The 21,522-nt window shown below is 41.8% G+C and overlaps 1 protein-coding gene across 5 annotated transcripts in view; it reads left to right on the plus strand.

Annotated features, from left to right (window-relative positions):
• RAPGEF4 (Rap guanine nucleotide exchange factor 4) overlaps positions 1-21,522 on the plus strand; it is a 334,333-nt gene that overhangs the window by 170,060 nt on the left and 142,751 nt on the right. For 4 of the 5 annotated variants that reach the window (XM_070358480.1, XM_070358487.1, XM_005887564.3 and 1 more), the window contains 2 exons: positions 9,940-10,012; positions 15,266-15,285. In XM_070358480.1, coding sequence (XP_070214581.1) covers positions 9,940-10,012; positions 15,266-15,285 — 93 coding nt within the window. Of the gene's footprint in view, positions 1-9,939; positions 10,013-15,265; positions 15,286-21,522 lie in introns of those variants that run through there. The other variant, XM_070358501.1, reaches the window with a different exon arrangement.

The raw sequence follows: 21,522 nt of genomic DNA on the forward strand, positions 1-21,522 counted from the left end.
TGCGGCAAAAGCTGGAATCCTGTATGGCCCCTGGGCTTTCAGGGTAGGATTGGGATTAAGGAGATAGGACAGCTGGGAAGCTGGTGGATGCTTCAAGAGGAAATAAGCACAGAAATGCATAGTACCTGTGACCCAGTGGTTTCAAGTTTTGAGGGACAAAGTCAAAAACTAAAGAAGTGCCGCTCAATTGGGAAGTTAGGTATCTGTTTGGGCCAGGAAAAGTCCTCCTACCCCACTGTCTTAGTCTGTTCGGGCTGCAATAGCAAAATGGCACAGACGGGGTGGCTTTTAAACAACAGAAAATTATTCTTCCCAGTTGTGGAGGCTGGCAGTCTGAGGTCAGGGTGCCAGCCCTCTGCTGAGGGCCCTCTCGGGATGCACACTCCTTGTGTCCCCATCTGGCAGGAGGGGCTAGGGAGCTCTCAGAAGAGCGCTGATCCTTCATTCTCACACTTAAACACCTCCCACAGGTCCTACCTCCTAACAGCATTACGTTGGGTGTTAGAATTTCAACATATGAATTTGAGGGGACGCGTCCAGACCATAGCACCTTCTGAATCACTCCTCACCATCCGCCTCCTGCTCTGCCTGCTGCCCTTTATAAAGTACATTGTAGAGCAAGAAAGCAAACCAAAATGTTGGTAGCTTCTTCTGTGTTCTTATGACAGTCTCAGGCTATTACTTTCTGTGAAATGATCCTTTATTTTAGGTTTTTAAATGACTGATGCATCCTAATTCTGTGTCAACATTAAACACTTACTTAAACAGGAAATTTGCCTGTTCCCATGATATGTTTTACAATATTCTTGTTAGTTTCTTAAGCACTGGGCTTGATCATTTTAATTGAGAATGACTATATATCCATCACTTTGAAGACAAATATGGTTAAATAAAATGTCAATCAGTAGGTTTTTCTATAAACAAGGAGGCAGCAGCTATGTAGAGACAGTGCTCATAATCTCATTTATACAGTAGATGGACTGTGGTAAGTTCGGGCTTAGCAAAAAGAGAGGTGAGGAGGATTTCCTGTGCAGTAACAGCTCCAGCAGAGAAGGCAATGGCACCCCACTCCAGTACTCTCGCCTGGAAAATCCCATGGACGGAGGAGCCCTGGTAGGCTGTGGTCCATGGGGTTGCTAAGAGTCGGGCACGACTGAGCGACTTCACTTTCACTTTCCACTTTCATGCATTGGAGAAAGAAATGGCAACCCACTCCAGTGTTCTTGCCTGGAGAATCCCAGGGACAAAGGAGCCTAGTGGGGTGCCGTTTATGGGGTCGCACAGAGTCGGACACGACTGAAGCGACTTAGCAGTAGCAGCAGCAGTAACAGCTCCAGAGCCATTATTTTATGACTAAATTAAGTAGTATTGACCTACTGTGTGTGTCTGCCTCTCAGTTTGAATGTTTCTAAGAGAAGCTCATGGCTAACTCAGTCAAAGTTGAGTGGCTAACTGAATCACATGGCTAACTAAATCATACTCAAAGATGCAGGGTGTGCACTAACTTAGAATTATTAATATAATCATTCCAGTGAGCCCCCTGAAATCCCCCAATCTTTTAGTCATATTAAAAGTGCACGTGTGTTGAGCATGCTTCAACAAGAAATCTGAGTCTTTGTTATCAGTAAGTCTAAGTGGTTGGAGATTGTTTGGCCTTGAGGAACAAAGGGTCTTTACCACCCTCTGTCCACGTTCCTCTCTCTTCCTTCTCCCCCAGACTCAGGCCCCTTTGAGGGGCCATATACAGGCCTGTCCTCCCTTTAAGGGCTTAATGCCTTTCTTGTTTTCCCATCAAAACCGTTCTCCACACAGCAGCCAGAATGATCTTTTAAAAACACATACCTGCCCTTGTCACTTCTCCACTTAAACTGCTTCCAGTTGTACGAGGATAATGTTCCAAACCTCCATCATGGCCTCCCAGCCTCGCCGTTTGGCCCGAGCACTGCTCTATCCACAGCGACTTCCCCTCTCTTGCCAGACACACTTCTCTGTCTCCGCAGCACCCCTGTTCCCTCTACCTGGAAGGCCCCCTGGTTCTTACCTCCAAGCCTCCTCAGTCTCATATTCCATGTCCTTGCCCGGAGCCCCATATCTGAACTTGCCCCACGCTCCACCACCCAGCCACATTTTCAGTGTATTTTTTTCCTTCTAGCTCCTGCACTGAGATGACTGTATGATCGGATGAGAATGGCTGTCCCCTCACTAGATGCAAAGCCCATGAGGACCCCTCTATGAGGACCCCACTGTGCCTCTCTTGTCCCCTTGACTAAGTGAATGCATTTTCCCTTCCTTTCCTTCAGGGCTAATCTGACTTCATCTCTGTGATTGAGCGAGGGCTGCCTAACTGTATTCTTTGCAGCCCTGATCTCACCTGAGAGTACTTGAGGGTCCCTCCACCTTTTGGTTGGGATCTCTGCACCTTCACAGGCCAGTAGGAGAGAGAATTTCAAACAGATTTTGGAGGGAGACTGTATTTGCTCACTTGCAGTGTCATCTTACTCAGGCTTTACTCTAGGATTCCTAAATGATTCAGGTTTGGAAAACTTCCTCCATTAGAGCTATTGTTGTCATTATCACCTCCAAACTATAGCTCTTGCAGGCTGCTTATGAATTTAAAATGGCCATGAGTTGGCAAGCAGAATTTTGCCTCCGTTTAGAAATAGCTGTACTAGAGCCAAAGGATGAATTAAACATCATTGAAGAAGAGGCGATGAAAGTTCTTTGTGCCCTATGAGGTCAATGCCATAGAAATCAAGAAACAAGGAAACAAAAGAAGTTGGCATAAGAGGTGACCTGGTCCAGCCAGTGACCTGCTGTGAGAGCAGCAGTCCATACGGCTCTAAAAGGGTAAACGGGGAATTCTCCTGGGAGATTTCCCTTTACAACAGCTTTCTGTTTCCCCCTTCTCATCTGTGCTTCACACATTTAAAAATTCTCCAGACTCTGGGACTTTAGAGCAGTGTGCTATGTCCATTTCCCCACCATATCTTACATAGCATATGGAAGTTGTAAAGAAATAATCATTGCCAAGAAACAGACAAAAAGGGGGGAGCCTAAATTTTATATCCCTGTTCCAAGTTATTCTACCACATACTCAGGGTGTTTTCAGAGAAAGTCCAGGTGACCTGTTTGTCATTACATTTCATGAACTCAGCCTTAATACTTTGGGGGAACCTAGTACAGATGTAATGACTGGTACATGATGGTAGGACATATCCCCACACCACCAAGGCAGTGCCCTCTATTCTTCCCCAACCCTGGACACTGCCCACCACGGGCTGTCAGGAGCGTGTCCCTGTTCTGAGCACACGCGCATCCCTCCTACCCTCAGGTGTTTATAGCCGGGCCTGTCCATAGTCCTCATGACTTCCTGTTTGTTATGTTTTTCCAGTGCTGATATCCCAACCTATGGATGGTATTTATGCTTTTCCTACAACTTGATGATCTCCTAGGTAGATGGAGTTGGTGGTGAAAGGGGACAGTTGCTGGGAAGGCCTGTATTGGAAGCCGAGGTCTCTGCCTGGCTGCTGGGAATGTGGTGACCGTGGCACACCGGCAGCCTAGATGCCTTGGCAGCGGGCAGCAGCTCAGAGAACATCTAGGAAAGGCCTCAGTGTGTTAGGAAGGTCTCGACCTCCAGGGTGGGGAGTTCTGCCCTACAGGGATCCCTTCTTCTCTTGTCACAGAGGATTCAGCCAGGGTTCAAGCTGCCTGCCTTCCTTTATTCTCTGTGAGTCTGGTTTGGCAAATTTTTAAGTTGTTTTGTTTTTTTTTTAACATGAACCATTTTTAAAGGCTTTATAGAATTTGTGACAATATTGCTTCTGTTTTATGTTTTTTTTCTTTTGGCCACGAGGCCTGTAGGATCTTAACTCCCTGACCTGGGTTGCAACCTGCACCCCTTGCATTGGAAGGTGAAGTCTTAACCACTGATCTCCAGGGAGATCCCCTGCTTGGCAAATTGAGACTGGCCTTTAGAATGTGACATATCTCTACTATGCCTGCTCCTCCAGCACATGCCGCCCGACTTTTGTATCTGGCTGCTGGGCTACAGCTGGGCCATGTGGAGCCACTGTGTGGAGAAGTGTTCCCTGTTTGGGGATGGAGCAGCCCAGGCTGGGGCTCCAGACTCTGGAGCAGAGTTGGGTGACCCCCAGCCGCCCTTGGCCTGGTGGCTGCTCTGACAGCCTTCCAGCCAGCGTAGCTCAGTGGCCTTGACGGGGTAGTGAAGGAGCTGAGAGATGGACCAGGTTTTAACTTTCCTAAGACTGTCATACTTTGTCTTTTCTCAGCTTTCTCAGAAAACATTAAGATAGCCAGTGGCACATCTCTCCCCTCCATCTAGGACAGCCTTCTAGCCTCTCTAGCCTGAGAACTTCTTCCATGCACTGACTTTGCCTTATAAACTGGCCAATTGTAATTTAGAGAATTTTTTTAAAGATTTGGTAAACCAAAAACTGTTCTGATGGCTATAAGGTTTCACTGACTTTTGTTCAGTTATTTCTGGGTTTACTCTCTTGTGCTCTTCCTTTCTCCTGGGACTAATTTACCATGTGGGTATGAAAACAGGCTGCTGCTGCTGCTAAGTCGTTTCAGTCGTGTCCGACTCTGTGCGACCCCATAGACAGCAGCCCATTAGGTTCCTCTGTCCCTGGGATTCTCCAGGCAAGAACACTGGAGTGGGTTGCCATTTCCTTCTCCAATGCGTGAAAGTAAAAAGTGAAAGTGAAGTCGCTCAGTCGTGTCTGACTCTTAGTAACCCCATGGACTGCAGCCTACCAGGCTCCTCCGTCCATGGATTTTCCAGGCAAGAGTACTGGAGTGGGGTGCCATTGTCTTCTCCAATGAAAATAGGCAGTATATAGTAAAACGACTTAAGAACATCTACTCTTTAAGATGTTGTTTTTACAACTCCTTTTAGTAGACAGGTCAGTGGATGTATTGTGGGTCTTTATGTTGTGTGTGTATCAGCGGCCTCAGTAATAAGAAGTCACCCACAGAGTATTTTTCCCTAAAGCTGGAGACTCTGTCTGGGATATATCATCAAATATATTGGGATTTGTTTGATCAATTCTTGATTGTTGTTTTTTCTTCTCCTCTTCCTCATCATTATCATTATTATTTTTATTATCATCAGCAATCATTTAGTAAGTCCCTAATATATGCTGGGCACTTCTTTAGAGTTTTTTTCTCATCCCCCCACTGGCCCTGAAATATAGATGATATTATCCCAAGTTCCTTACCCAGGAAACTGAGGTAACTTACTTAAGTTCACATAGGTAGCATGTGGCAGAATCAGAATTGCCTCCATTCTTGTGTGATTCCAGCATCTGCATGCTTTCCATTACATTAGAGGCACTTGAGTTTTTCCACTGAAGTTCTCTGAATGCAGAGGGAATCAATACATAATGCCCGGGGTCTAGACCCTTTGTAGCTAGAAGCAGCCAGCAGCAAGCTCAAACTTCTTTGAAGTTGCATGCTTTAATCTTTAAAATGTATGCAAATTTAGTTTTCTGCTCCATAATATAAAAGTATAAAAGTAGTCCTTTCAACTACTTGACATAGAATAAAATTTAAGCTCTAGGGAGAGCTTCTGTTAACCCCTGTCACACCTTCCCTTGTCCTGCTGGGTGCTACACTGGGGGTCTGTACACCTCACTTGGAGAAGGTCAGCATTGCACTATGATGCATCTTAGTTAAATTCTTAGTTCTTCCGATTCTGTTGGTAACTTGTCATTTGGCCAGTCTACAACCATAGATGTCTAACCCTTTTTTTTTCTTTTTTTAAATTTGGAGTATAGTTGATTTACAATGTTGTATTAGTTTATGCTGTGCAGAAAAGTGAATCCATTATACGTATACATATATCCACTCTTTTAAAAATTCTTATCCCATGTAGCCCATTACAGAGTATTGAGTAGCATTCCCTGTGCTCTACAGTAAGTCCTTATTAGTGATCTATTTTATATATAGTGGTACGTATGTGTCAGTCCCAAATCTCCCAATTTATTCCTCTCCCCCCCAGCACTTCATAGGCAAATCCTAATTTGGTCTTTGCTGATTTCTTCATGGAAGAAGAAATGCCTTCTCTGAATAGCATCTTTCTGGCTGGGAGTTTAAAGATTATTTATTCTTGTTGTTTGTTGACTTTTAGTTTTCAGAAGCAAAAGTCATCTTTCAAATGAAATTACTCTTGGAACTCTAAATTCTATATCAGCTAAAAGTGAAGACACTCAAGTTGCCACAGGAGCTGAAGGCTCTGCTTATGTGTTACCTTGCCTGAGGGTCCTCTAGGAGCTCCGGGTTCTGCAGAAATAGGTTTTAAACCCCATTTCACCTATGCTTCACCCTCCACCTCTGGCAGTCACCAGTCTATTCTCTGTATCTATGAGTTTGGATTTTTTATATTCATTTATTTTGGATATTAACCCCTTATCAGATATATGATTTGTAAACATTTTCTGCCATTTAATACCTTGCCTTTTCATTTGTTGATTGTTTCCTTTGCTGTGCAAATACTTTTCAGTTTAATGTAGTCCCACTTACTGATTTTTGGTCTGGTTGCCTTTGCATTTGGTATTAAAAAAAAAAAAAAAAACCGTTGCCAAGACCAATGTCAAGGAGCCTACAGCCTATGATTTCTTCCAGGGGTTTTATGGCTTCAGGTCTTTGAGACTTTCATCCACTTTGAGTTAATTTTTGTGTAAGATTGTGGTCCAGTTGATGAAAGTGAAAGAAAAGAGTGAAAAAGTTGGCTTAAAGCTCAACATTCAGAAAACTAAGATTATGGCATCTGGTCCCATCACTTCATGACAAATAGATGGGGAAACAATGGAAACAGTAGCTGACTTTATTTTTCTGGGCTCCAAAATCACTGTAGATGGGGATTGCAGCCATGAAATTAAAAGATACTTACTCCTTGGAAGGAAAGTTATGACCAACCTAGACAGCATACTGAAAAGCAGAGACATTTCTTTGTCAACAAAGGTCCTTCTAGACAAGGCTACGGTTTTTCCACTGGTCACGTATGGATGTGAGAGTTGGACTACAAAGAAAGCTGAGTGCCGAAGAATTGATGCTTTTGAACTGTGGTGTTGGAGAAGACTCTTGAGAGTCCCTTGGCCTGCAAGGAGATCCAACCAGTCCATGCTAAAGGAAATCAGTCCTGAATATTCATTGGTAGAACTGATGCTGAAGCTGAAACTTCAATACTTTGGCCACCTGATGCGAAGAGCTGACTCATTTGAAAAGACCCTGATGCTGGGAAAGATTGAAGGCAGGAGGAGAAGGGGACGACAGAGGATGAGATGATTGGATGGCATCACCAACTCAATGGAGATAGGTTTGGGTGGACTCCAGGAGTTAGTGATGGACAGGGAGGCCTGGCGTGCTGCTGTTCATGGGGTCGCAAAGAGTCGGACATGACTGAGCATTCTTTTGTAAGTGGCTGTCCAGTTTGCCCAACACCTCACATTTATTGAGGAGTCTGTCCTTTCCCCACTGTATATTCTTGGCTCCTTTTTTGTAAATTAAGTGGCCATGTAGGTAGGCCTGGGTTTATTTTGGGGCAGTCTTTTCCGTTCCATTCATCTATGTATCTAATAAGTTATTTATAAATTCAATTCAGCAATGACATATATAAAGCAATTAGACATTTGAAACTGACTGAATATTATGGAGATGTTACATTTCTTAGTTGAGATAATGGTATTATGGTTTTGTTTTGGGAGAAAAAAAGAATCCTTACCTTTTAGAGATTCCTATTGAAATATATGTGGATTAAATGATATGATATCTGGAATTGCTTCAAAATAACTCTGGAAGGGGCAAGTGGATAGGATTGTAGATGAAATAACATTAGTCATGAGTTAACAGTTATTGAGGCTGTATGTTAAGTATGTGGTGTGATACTCTATTTTTATATATGTATGAAAATTTCCATTCACATTCCAAAAGCCAACAGATATATATTAATTTTCTATTATGTGCAAGACAGAGTACCCTGTACTGAGTACAACAGTACTGCTGTCCTTAGGAGATTGATGCTTTCGAAGTGCAAAGGGCCCTGCCCATTCTCTGCAGGGAGCCCAGTGTCGAGGGCACAGTGAGGGCACAGTGGGTGCTCAGTGCATCTACATGCTGAAACGCAGCCCGTACTCTGCTCCCTGAATGGCTGCTCTGTCTTCCCTTCCCAGGAGTGACTGCTCTGGTATCACGCTCCATGAGCAAACCCTAGACCCCATGCTATGGAGCTGAAGGGAGGCAAAGTCCTGTTCACTTAGGAGTCAGGAATGTGCTTCCGTGGAGTTCATGGAACTTGATTTCGAGGTGCCCAAGACAAATGCATTCGCTGCATCCAAAACAGCATTTCTAAGCCAAGCAAAATTGCTCCTTTAATTTAACATGAATTATTTCTTTCAGGAGCCTGTTAATGGAGTTGCTAACAGTGAGAGGAATACCTCAAAAGATTGTGCGGGGTCATAGAACCTTCTTAGAACATAACCTAGCCCCCATCTGCTCTCTCTGAGCCTGTTTTTTCAGAGTCCAGCATAATATTATGCACAGAAGTGTGCTTTGCCCGGTGCTTTCTCATGAGGAAGAAGAGTAGATGATATCATAAGAAAAAGGAAAAGCAGAACGAAGAAATTATCAAAGGGAAATGTCAGGAATTCAGGGTGATGGATTGGTCCCATGGGTATGTTTGAGTGATTAGTTAACTCAGAGGCAGAGAGAAATCATGATTTTGAATGTCTGCATGCAGGTGTTAGTATAGTTGCCTCAGAAGGAGAAGAAAAAAGGATTAAAAAAAAAAAGCTAGTCACATCTTGACTAGAAGAAGGCTCTTTTGAGAGCTCATCAATGTTACATTACAAACACCATTCAAATCTACCAAATGGGCCAGATGGCTGCTCAAATACTGCATGCTGCCAGCTGCCCATTGCTACAGATGAAGTCTTTTCTGCTGACGTTTGTGTAACCCACAAGCACATTATGAAGTGTTGATTCTTTTGATGCTGTTTAACATTTATGTGCCATCATAATTATAAACCATAAATATACATGACACCACGCAACAAATAAAATTGCCCAGCTTTCATTCTGCAAGGGGAGGAGGCTGTATTTATTACCTGAGAAGAGAGAATGTCTCACACTCATATTCCATTCTTCATAAATGTCACTTCTGTCTCACTGGGAGCTTGATCTGCTTGCTGTATGCTCACCAAGCCTTATTCCTTCAAAACAGCACAGACTCCCGGCGCTAATATGTATCACTGAGCCTCAGGTTTTAAAGCACGTCTGGACCAAAAGTCAGAGGGAGAAAATTCAGAAGGATCTAAATAGTTCTAAATGAAGCCAAACTATTCTATTTGACAACATCCCACAGGTTCTTTGGAGGTCATATAACGGGCAGGTGTACAGTGTAAAAGGAAGCTGGCAAATAGTAATGAATCAGCTTCTTTCACATCAGACACTTTCCAGAGATGCATTTCTTTTTGCTTTGAAAGACGGCCGATTGAGTGCCATTCACCTGTTAGGAAGGTGGCACTTTTATTTGTATCTGCATCTATAAAAACCAAATGTCTTTTTCCTCCACAAAAACCTGAGCACGTGTTTGAGAGAATGAGAAGCCAGGCAGGAGGTGGAGGGGAGGGCAAAAGCCCACACTGTTTGGTTAATCAATCACAAACCGTGAAGGAGTGGGTTGCAGTAGAAACCCCTCCCGAGGCAGGGGCACTTTCAGTCTCATCCGGAAGACCTCTTTAGAACACAGCATTTTTATTTTAGGCCACAGAGCCCAGACAGCACGCTTCATGGCTCTATAAATACAAGACTCAGATGCTTACTGACATCCAGCTTTTCTTCTTTTTAACATGTAAACACATGAATGCTCCAAGTGAGTAAATATCTGTGCACTGAGTTTACAATCTTGTCTTTCAGAAATATCGACAGTACATGGCAGGACTTCTGGCTCCTCCTTATGGTGTTATGGAAACGGGCTCTAACAATGACAGTAAGTGAAAAATGTGAACACTTGTATCTAAAAATTTGTCATGCGGTATGTGTTTTCATGTGACAAAGAAAAATCTGTCCAACACCAGCTTGACAGAATAAGTCTCCAGACTCTTTTATGGATAAACAGACCCTCCAGCCCATTCTTGGGTTATTTTAAAAAATTGTTCCTACAATATAATTATGTGGCCTTAGCTGATAGAGGGAGGTATGCTCTGGTGCTAGTTGGAACTTCAGCATGCTTTCTCAAAGGACCTTCATCTTAAAGTATGGTTTGAAGGTTCTTTTAAAATGGGATTCATGAACTGTGCTTATCTCAGTCACATGTAGACACCTGATTGCTCCACCTCTTGCTTATTTTGATGCTCTTAAGGAAAGAAGCAGCACGAATCATTCTTTATTCTTCTTAAATCGTGCTGTCTTCAAATTCTGAGCCTTTTGTAGGAGACCGGTCTCTGGCTGCTCATAAAAGAAAGGAAGTTTTTCTCTGTGATACTCTTTCCTAATGGGTGCCCACTAGACTCAAAGTAATTTTGTGTCCTGAGTCTATCTGTTCACGCATGTTGGAAACACCTTTTTAGCACTCAGTACTATCCCTGAGAGTTGCTTGTTGAGGCTCTGGGTCCCTTGACTTGGCTCTTGTCCATGTATGTGTGATAACGCAGCAAGCCCTGGGGTTTCTGATGCTGTAGCACTTCAATGCTGACACACTGATGGATCAAGCAGTGCTTCCACTCCAAGCATCTCAGAGCCAGAGTCACCCTCATGTCTTCTTGAATACCTCCTTGAATTCCCACTCTCACTCAAACAGATCGCTCTCCACAGGTGACCCTTCTCGCTTGATCAGGATCTGAAGTGAGCTCCCTTTCCCTCTGTTTCATGTTTCTGGGCAGCCTGTGCATTCTCCTTCTCAGTTTCTTTTCTGTCCTTGGAGAGGTGGATGTTGGAGGATGGATCTTTCTTTTAGTTTCTTCTCCTGTTCTTGATTTTTCTCTTCTGGCTGATCTAGGGATGATCAGTAACCAAGTTGGAAATCCCAGTTGTCCTGTTTCCTAGCTGTGTGGCTTCTGGCAAGGCACTTAATGTCTCTGCGCCTCAGTTTCCTCATAGGATTGTTTTGGAGACTGAAAGAAGAGCACGTGTCAAATGTTTAGAAGGGTGCATGCGTGTATGCTCAGTCACCTCCAAGTCTTTGCAACCCCATGGTTTGTAGCCCACCAGGCTCCGCTATCCGTGGGATTTTCCCAGCAAGAATACAGGAGTGGGTTGCTCTTTCCTCCTCCTGGGGATCTTCCTCACCCAGGGACCAAACCCACATCTCCTGTTTCAGCAGGCAGATTTTTAACACCGCCCCACCTTGGAATCTCCATTTAGAAGGGCACTGGGCATATAATAAGAACCCAAATGATGTGAACTACTATTTTCTCAACACCAGTGAATCTTTAACCCTTCAAAGTCTGACTTCCAACTCGAACCATCTAAATTCTCCAGTGACCAACCAATAACCAGACTCAGTCATTACTATTCTCCATTCTCTGACTGAGTAAGAGTTTCCATGTTCAGTCTCCATTCTCCCTTGGGTCCCATGCTCCACTGAATTATCCTGGTTTTCTCATGGCCACTTGTATTCTTGTCTCTTTCATGGGTACTTCTTCCCCTCATCTGGAAATTCAGTCACTACTCAAGTCCAGCCTTGGCTGTTTTTCTTTTTTTTCTCTATACTCTCCCCTCGATCATTGCATCCTTTCTTGCAACTGATACAGATCCTTCCTGAAACCAGTAGCTCCATTTGAGTCTTACAAAAGGCAGCCTAACTTTCCAAATGACTGCTGGTTTTCTTCCCACCAGGTCGTCCTGCTGGTCTCATGCACTCACAGTGTTGATAATGGAGCACATGGTGATTCCCACAAACCGTCCTTCTGCTGAAAGCCTATTTCCATTCATAACTTCACTGTCCTCCCGTACAAGGTGCTAGGCCACCACTGTTTGGAGCCCTCTCTTCTCTCACCGCCACCCACTGAGGTTAATCACTGGTCTGTCCCTTGCTCCTTCCTCTCTAGTGCTCATACTCTTTGCTTTCTCTCCCTGCTGCAGCCGCCTGGCTGAGGGCCTCATCACCCTTGACCTGAGAGCAAAGATGGCTCAATGGCTGTGAGTCTTCATTATTTCACTCAAGGTTTACCCTACACCTGACTTACACAGAACTTCTTCAATTTACGTTTTATTATGACAAATTTCAAACATACAGGATGATACAGTTAACACCTGTATTTTCATTGCTTTGATTTAATTAATATTTAATACTTGAATGTGATTTTTATTAACTTGATAGGTATTTTCACATAATCATTTTGCCATATTTTCTTTTTTTTTTTCTAATTTTATTTTATTTTTAAACTTTACATAATTGTATTAGTTTTGCCAAATATCAAAATGAATCCGCCACAGGTATACATGTGTTCCCCATCCCGAACCCTCCTCCCTCCTCCCTCCCCATACCATCCCTCTGGGCCGTCCCAGTGCACCAGCCCCAAGCATCCAGCATCGTGCATCGAACCTGGACTGGCAACTCGTTTCCTACATGATATTTTGCATGTTTCATTGCCATTCTCCCAAATCTTCCCACCCTCTCCCTCTCCCACAGAGTCCATAAGACTGTTCTATACATCAGTGTCTCTTTTGCTGTCTCGTACACCGGGTTATTGTTACCATCTTTCTAAATTCCATATATATGCGTTAGTATACTGTATTTATGTTTTTCCTTCTGGCTTACTTCACTCTGTATAATAGGCTCCAGTTTCATCCACCTCATTAGAACTGATTCAAATGTATTCTTTTTAATGGCTGAGTAATACTCCATTGTGTATATGTACCATAGCTTTCTTATCCATTCATCTGCTGATGGACATCTAGGTTGCTTCCATGTCCTGGCTATTATAAACAGTGCTGCGATGAACATTGGGGTACACGTGTCTCTTTCCCTTCTGGTTTCCTCAGTGTGTATGCCCAGCAGTGGGGTTGCTGGATCATAAGGCAGTTCTATTTCCAGTTTTTAAGGAATCTCTACACTGTTCTCCATAGTGGCTGTACTAGTTTGCATTCCCACCAACAGTGTAAGAGGGTTCCCTTTTCTCCACACCCTCTCCAGCATTTATTATTTGTAGACTTTTGGATCGCAGCCATTCTGACTGGTGTGAAATGGTACCTCATAGTGGTTTTGATTTGCATTTCTCTGATAATGAGTGATGTTGAGCATCTTTTCATGTGTTTGTTAGCCATCTGTATGTCTTCTTTGGAGAAATGTCTATTTAGTTCTTTGGCCCATTTTTTGATTGGGTCGTTTATTTTTCTGGAGTTGAGCTGTAGGAGTTGCTTGTATATTTTTGAGATTAGTTGTTTGTCGGTTGCTTCATTTGCTATTATTTTCTCCCATTCTGAAGGCTGTCTTTTCACCTTGCTAATAGTTTCCTTTGATGTGCAGAAGCTTTTAAGGTTAATTAGGTCCCATTTGTTTATTTTTGCTTTTATTTCCAATATTCTGGGAGGTGGGTCATAGAGGATCCTGCTGTGATGTATGTCGGAGAGTGTTATATACATTTCAGCAGACATTTTTGAAAATGTAGACTTTTCCATGCAAAAACCACACCATTACCACACCCAATTGCTAGGATGATTTTCCTTAATAACAGCCCCCACCGAATCCAAGTCCAAATTTCCTCAACTGAATGTCTTTGGACTTCAATCACGGACCCATGTCATTGTCTCCAGTTTCTGTATCTTAAATGTTTTTTAATTTTGAAAGTCCCTTCCTTTCCTTTTCTTGTTCATATCACTCTGTTGCTCTGAACCTTTAATGATAGTCCACTGCCCGTCATAGAAAGTGAAATTCCAAGACCGCTAATGCCTTAGCCCAACTTTCAGGTTCCTACGTGTCCTGAGATCACCTTTTCAATATTGTTTCTCTTCAGATACCCTAATTTCTATCCACTCCAATATGAGGATTTGTATAACTGCATTTGTCTTATTAAACCTCCTAGAAAGTAAGCTTCTGTTACAACCTCATTCTGTTACAACCTGTATCTCCTCATTCTGTCAAATCTAGTCTTTTCAAGTGGTTATTGGATGGGTGGAGGGATAAATGGCTAGATGGATTCAAGATGAATTTCTGAATGCTGACCTTGGGATACCCTTACTGTTTCTGAGAGATCTGGGAAGTGATGGCAAACATGTTCATTAATACTCTCTGCTTGAGAGAACAACCCTCTCCATCCACTTGTTTTCTGTCAGAACTTTAATGTCCTGATACTATGTTGGTCAAAGTTTAATTAGGGTGTGTTTCCTAGTAATCTATTCCTTTCTTCCCTCTCCTGCTTACTGCTGCCTATTAGGATGGGCGCTTGGTGCTTTTAATGCCAATATTTTACGTGCTGTGTGGCTCCTTATTAAAAATATTGGGTGATTGAGTATTAGTTGCTCAGTTCTGTCCGACTCTTTGTGACCCCATGGACTGTAGCCCGCCAGCCTCCTCTGTCCATGGATTCTCCAGGCCAGAATACTGGAATGGGTAGCTGTTCCCTTCTGCAGGGGATCTTCCCAACTCAGAGATCGAACCCAGGTCTCCCACCTTGCGGGCAGATTCTTTACCATCTGAGCCAATGTTTGTAAATGAGTGAATGGATGAATGATTAACTTATTTGCTAAGAAGACTGAGACATCTCTGGAAATAGCCATTGCTGTGCTCACACCTGACTTGAAAGAAGCAAGAGTTGGCTGTGCCCAAGATAAAAATTGTGTGCTGGTGGTTTTTATGTGCAACTTGCCCCCAAGTTCAGATCCCTGAATGGTGTGAGGTGGTTTGCCTTGTAAAAATATAACAATTGCAACTTAAGAGTTTGATGTGTTTTTCTAAAATTCTGAGTGTTCTTGTGCTCAAGACAGAGGAATTAGTTGCTCACATGGTATAAAATAAGCAAGGATGATTTTTTACCTCTAGGAGAGTAAAGCATATGGTAGAAAAGCAAAATAAGCGTGATATTTTGTTGTCTGGCACATAGCCCTGCTCTGATTCATTGATTTGTTTATGTTACAGATTTTGGTAGGTGCTGCTTTTTTTCCAAGCAGCAGTATGTACATTTTTATGGAAAGACAAATTGAAAACATCAAATTTTTACTTGGTTTGATTGAGCAAGGGATTTAATTTCCATTTTCCAAGCTGATCTTCTAACTCATGTTCTTTCTCTCTTTCCTTTTCTAGGGATTCCTGACAAGGAGAACGTGAGTAACTACTCTCTTTCTCTGCCTAATTTCTAAAAACTGTCATAAGGTAAAAAAAATAATTGTGGTAACTTTATCAACAAGAGAGCTCTTTATCCATATTCAACAGAGTCATAAATATTTTTCTAATCTTATTCTCGCATCTTTGGGTGAGTCACTGTGAAATATGAAGGGGAGAAGGCCAATGGCTTTGACATGGTCGTCACATGTCCTTGATATTAACTCGTACGAAGAAAGGTTATCCTAGAGGGAGACGTTGCTAAGTGTTTCTTTCTCCCCTGATGCATACATGGCAGTAGAGCAAATCATTAGTTTAATGGCACATAGAAAATAAACTGTTTTTCCTTAATAGGAATATAAAATATGAAATTTGAGGCCAGTTGATTTTATAAATGCACCCAAATACATTAACGTTTCTCTTTGGAAGTTGAAAATAATGAATTATCTAATTGGTTAGGGCAAACAGGTAAGAGCCTAGGTGGTTTAGGATAAACCTTTTACCAAGAACCAGTGCCAAGTACTCCTTCTAAGGCTGGTAGTGGTATAGTGGCGTTGTCTTTGCATGCAAATAATAACGTTAATAATATGAACTGGCATCTAAATTGAGACAACAGCATGGGAGGGTTAATGTGGAAGTGTGTAAGGATTAACCTGAAGTGGTGCTTGGTGGCTCCGGGATGTATCAACTTCCTGTGTACCTCAGTTGCTGTAGCCGGTGGCAGTGTTACAGAACTATCACCCTTTCCTATTTTTTTCCCTGCTTTTGGTCCTGTGTCTGTGGTAATTTCAGACTGTTTCTGTATTGCTTTTCAAAGGTCTGACTCTAGCTTTCTTTAGGTCTTCCTGTTTTCATAATGCTGGTTTTAAAGGGCTGGTGGGGAATTCTGACCCACTGCTGTACCACCACAAACTTGGGTTCAAGACCTAGCAATATCACTTCAAATGTCACATCAAATCCTCATTGGTTGGGTTCAGCAGAGGACTTCAGTTCCTAGTTGTGGGGCTTTGTGCAAGCCTCTTGACTTCTATAAGTATCCTTGCCTCATCTTTAAAATGTGGATGTTGGTTGTAACTATCTTAAGAGGCCATCATGAATATTAAATATGATCTGTGGCAAGAATAGAGATTCATACAGTAGAGCTCAGTAAATGTGAAGACTGTTATAATAATTATTTTATCAAGTCTTATATCATTTACTACCTATTTTTTCTCCTCTGAAAAATATCCTACCTTTTATAAAGTAATTATCCTTTTACATCTTATGGCTCTCCTTAACCTTGAAAGACATTTGGTCCTATTGAAAGCATCCATGGAGACATTTGGTCCATGCCAAAAAGACTTTGTTATTTGTCCTTTCCATAATCACTTGTCATGGACCAAATATGCTTATGTGCTTTTTTGGATATAACCAAATTTCAAGGACCTTTTGATGTGGACCAAGTGTCCAGAGGACATTTTTGACATAAACAAATGTCTCCTACCCCTTCTTAAAATACCTTTGTTCAGTAAACCTTTGTAATGATATTTTGGTATTAAAAATACATCTTTGTGTGTTGAGTAAAGCTCTAGGTTCATGGCGAGTCTAAAAAATAGCCTTTAGACTCTAAAGTGATCGAACTTGGCATCATTTTGGACATGGATATTCCAAAGCACACTGTGACAAATAATATGTGGATCATGAGCTAAATAAAGATTCTAAAAGGGCCTGGTGCCTCCCCATCAAGGAACGTTCAGTGGTGTGGAGAGTACACCCAGAATGGCCAGCCCCTAGGAGGTCTCAAATATTCTAAACTTCAAAGGGAAGCTCGGTCTCTCTTAGACACCCGGTGACCTTTAGGTTGGACCTCCCTGCAGTGGATCAACAGACACAGCGTTCTAAGTAGAGAGCCTACCAGCTGTCACGTAGCTCACTTCATGACGAAAGAAGAATTTGAAGTTCACAGAAAGTCAGATACAAGGATTTTAACAGCATCTTGCCCTCAAAGATTTAAGGGGCTGGCCAGGTTATCTGCCCAGTAACTAGTCATCATACATGCTTATTTGTATTTGTTTGGGTCATTCTATGTCAAATTCTCTAGTAAAAGGAAGCATACTTTTCTCTATCAGTAAGTAGAGTGGATAGAATGTCACTGCTTGTTATTCAGAAAGCTCTCCAATGCCATCAGTCAAAATAAAGCAAATAAGATGAAAAACATTCATGAGTAGGGTTGAAGCTCTAGAAAGATAAAAGGAAGCCTAAGAGCCTTAAAGTGGTGTTAATTGAATTATTTCCTTTAAAAGAGACAAGTTGTGTTCGCATGATTTCTTTTATCCTTTACCTTCTTTACATGTGGGGCAATATTATAGACCCTTTATGTTTCTCTAATAGCAACAATATGCCTGTGGACTGAAACAAAAGCACTTAGGCTATTTTCTCAGGGTCCAAACAGACTCTTTGTATAAAGAATATATTCTCTTTTCTAGCTCCTGCTCTTGATTTTGTTAATCACCATGTTTAACTTTTAATCCAATATCAGACATCAGTAAGTGGTGTTTTTAGCTGCCTTGCCAGCTGTATTTTATTTTCAGACCCAGGCTTACCTTTCATAAAAAGAACTTTCTTTTCACAAGTTGCACTTTTCATAGAAACAAATAGGCTGACAGCTAACTTGCTGGATTCCTTTGCTTACTGCTTACTATAATTAGTAGGAACATCATTCAGCTTTAGATCACACCAGATACTGGAACCTGTAAAACAATTGATAACAGTATTAGAAAAATGACCATTGAACTAATAAAGCAAGGAAACTATTTTGGCGTGGGTGCAGTTGTTTGAGGCCTTTGGTTTTATAGATTCTTCTTTTTAATCTGTTTAAGTTTTCTTTTTGTCTGTCGCCTGTAAGTGCCATACCTGGCTGACGATGTTTAACACAGAAGATAAAAATAACCACAATGAAAAGAAAGCTTTCTAGTTGAATGTTAGGATTGCCCTTTGAAGAAATGAGCTTGTCTATAATATTTTCTGCTTAGATAGACTTTGTTGCTTATTGTGCTCCATTCTTTTGAGAGGCAACTGCTAAGGAGTTTTGTAATTTTAGAAAGTTATACATTTCTTCCTCAGTATGGAAGGAACCAGAAAATAGACTCAGGAAGATATTAAGAAAAAAATCCCATTTTCTGATTTACAAACATCTTGTTTCTAAAAGGATCATTTGAGATCTTCATGTTTTAGGCACTGACAGTGTGATTAGCAAGCTTCTTGTGAAGTATGCAAGGATACTTTCCCAATACAAAGCACTGTCAACTCAGAGCTCAAGGATTTCCCAAGGCCTGGAAGAAATGATGCCAGCAGTTAATAACAAGCAAGCCTGGGGGTCTTGCAAAACTATTTGGTAGGTCTCTTTTTAAGTAGATTACTTAAGCTTCCCAAACTTAAAAAAAGATCATGGGTTATTTATATGAAGAATACTTTTGGAAATTATTATAAAGACGTAAGCTTTTAAATGGCAAATGGTAAGGACATAGTTTATGTGCTTTGTGAAAATTCTCATTAAGGAGAGGGCAGTAGAAGAATAAATAGCAAGTAACTATTAGGGTCAATAGGTTAGCAAGTTTAGGAATTTTTAGGACCTATAATAACATCTCTACTGTTGCTTTTCTTCAGGGTTAGAGAAAGCAAATCAGAGTGTTTTCCACCAATTAAATGACAGCATCTTATTTTAGCATTATAGATTGGCTGTGATTCTAGGCCAGATGAAGAGAAAGGAAATTGTGTATTCTTATACAAACTTAAAACATATTTAAAAAAAAAAAATTAAACTCTATAGAGAATTCCCTGGTGGTCCAGTGGTTAAGACCTCATGTTCCAATGCAGTGGTATAGGTTAGGTCCCTGTTCAGGGAACTAAGATCCCACATGCCTTACAGCCAAAAATCAAAACATAAAATGAACAATATTGTAACAAATTCAATAAAGACTTTTAAAATGGTTCACATTTTTTAAAAAATCTTTAAAAAATAAAAAAGATCTCATGTTGTTGTTATTCAGTTGCTAAGTCATGTCTGACTCTCTGTTAACCCATGGACTGCAGCACGCCAGGCTTCCCTGCCCTTCACCATCTCCCGGAGCTTGCTCAAACTCATGTCCATTGAGTCGGTGATGCCATCCAACCATCTCATCTTCAGTCCCCTTCTCCTTCCACCTTCAATCTTTCCCAGCATCAGGGTCTTTTCCAGTGAGTCCATTCTTCACATCAGGGGACCAAAGTATTGGAGTTTCAGCTTCAGCACCAGTCCTTCCAATGAATATTCAGGGTTGATTTTTTTAGGATGGACTGGTTTGATCTCCTTGTTGTCCAAGACCTTTCAACTCCAGCTTTCAAACTGAATTCAAACCAATGGTATATGGTGGAACACAATTTTAAAATCCTACTTTAAAACATGACTAGTAGGCTATGGTTTTTCCAGTGGTCATGTATGGATATGAGAGTTGGACTGTGAAGAAAGCTGAGTGCTGAAGAATTGATGCTTTTCAACTGTGGTGTTGGAGAAGACTCTTGAGAGTCCCTTGGACTGCAAGAATGTCCAACCAGTCCATTCTGAAGGAGATCAGCCCTGGGTTTTCTTTGGAAGGAATGATGCTAAAGCTGAAACTCCAGTACTTTGGCCACCTCATGCAAAGAGTTGACTCATTGGAAAAGACCCTGATGCTGGGAGGGATTGGGGGCAGGAGGAGAAGGGGACGACAGAGGATGAGATGGCTGGATGGCATCACCAACTCCATGGCATGAGTCTGAGTGAACTCTGGGAGTTGGTGATGGACAGGGAGGCCTGGTGTGCTGCGATTCATGGGGTCTCAAAGAGTCGGACACGACTGAGCGACTGAACTGAGCTGAACTGAGTAAGCATCCAGAACTTATCAGGACACCTTGGCCAGAGTTCACAGCTTTGCCCTAGGAGCCATGTCTCTCTGTTCTAGGGTAAGAATGGTTTAACCAGCACTGTCACACACTGAAGCAATACACATATGACTAGCTCAGGGTGCGACGCTCTACACAGGAGAGCAAACCAACCAAATGCTGAAAACAGGAAATCCCAAGCTGCTCATTTTCATTCTGAGGGACAAGTTGCTTATCACCAAAGTGAAAACTAGATTTAGCAGTATCGCTGACCCCAAACTATGAATTGTGCAGTGTGTAAATACTCATTCCTTAGCTAGCCTATTAGAAAGCAGAGCTCAGTGAGCAAAGACTGACTTTGCACCACCTCTGGGGAAAAACAGCCTCTTAATGTCCAAGGTGCCAAGGACAACTTCAGTTCTTGGTCTCTGAAGAAATGTTTGTGTTTGTGAGTTATGTATTTTATGGGGCAGGAGGCCATTGCTCAATTTCTTTCTGCTGCTTATTCCATCTCTTCCTCTCCTCACATAAAAGCTGGTCCATGCTTTTCTCTCTCTCTCTCTGTCTAGCTTCTGCAGTGGTATCCTAATTGAATTTTTTTTTCTCTTTTTAAATTTTATTGGAATAGAGTTGATTTACAATGCTGTGTTAGTTTCCGGTGTGCATCAAAGTGATTCAGTTATACATATATTCCTTCTTCTCAGATTCTTTTCTATTAGAGATTATCACAGAATATAGAGTTCCCTATATACAGGGAATGATGCAGTGTGCAGTAGAGTAGGTCCTTGTTGGTTACCTATCTTATTTCCAGTAGCTGTGTGTGTGTTCATGCCTAGCTCCTGGTTTATCCCTCTCCCACCATGTTTGTCTCCCTATGTGTAAACATAAGTTTGTTTTTGATATCTATAAGTCTGTTTCTATTTCTGATTGAGTTTTTAAGATGATGTATTGATGTCCTTCCTCTGCAGAGTAAATGGTTAATGCAGGGAACTCTCTGATGATCTGATCTTCTGCTGTCAGTTAAGCCATGTGTTTGTAACCTCTGAATGTTCTCCCCAGTGCTCACAGGACTGGCTTGCTGTGAGTTTGCTTGATCAAAGGGTATCTTTTAGGATGTATTGAGGTGATGGTTCCTTATATATTTTAGACTTACTTTTGTAGTATTATGAATGATATTTGGTGACTGATTCAGTGCTCTCATGTTAGTGTGTCTACATTTTTATGGAGCAGAGCTTTTGAATGCTGCAGTCATGCTAATGGTTTCCTAGGGCTGCCACTGAGTTACACCATGTAACCCTGCTTTGAATATGTTCTCAGTCTTTTCTGTAATCAGAATTTGACCTGAGCGAGATATCACAGAG

This window comes from Bos mutus, chromosome 2 (assembly GCF_027580195.1).
Source record: "Bos mutus isolate GX-2022 chromosome 2, NWIPB_WYAK_1.1, whole genome shotgun sequence".
NCBI lineage: Eukaryota > Metazoa > Chordata > Mammalia > Artiodactyla > Bovidae > Bos > Bos mutus.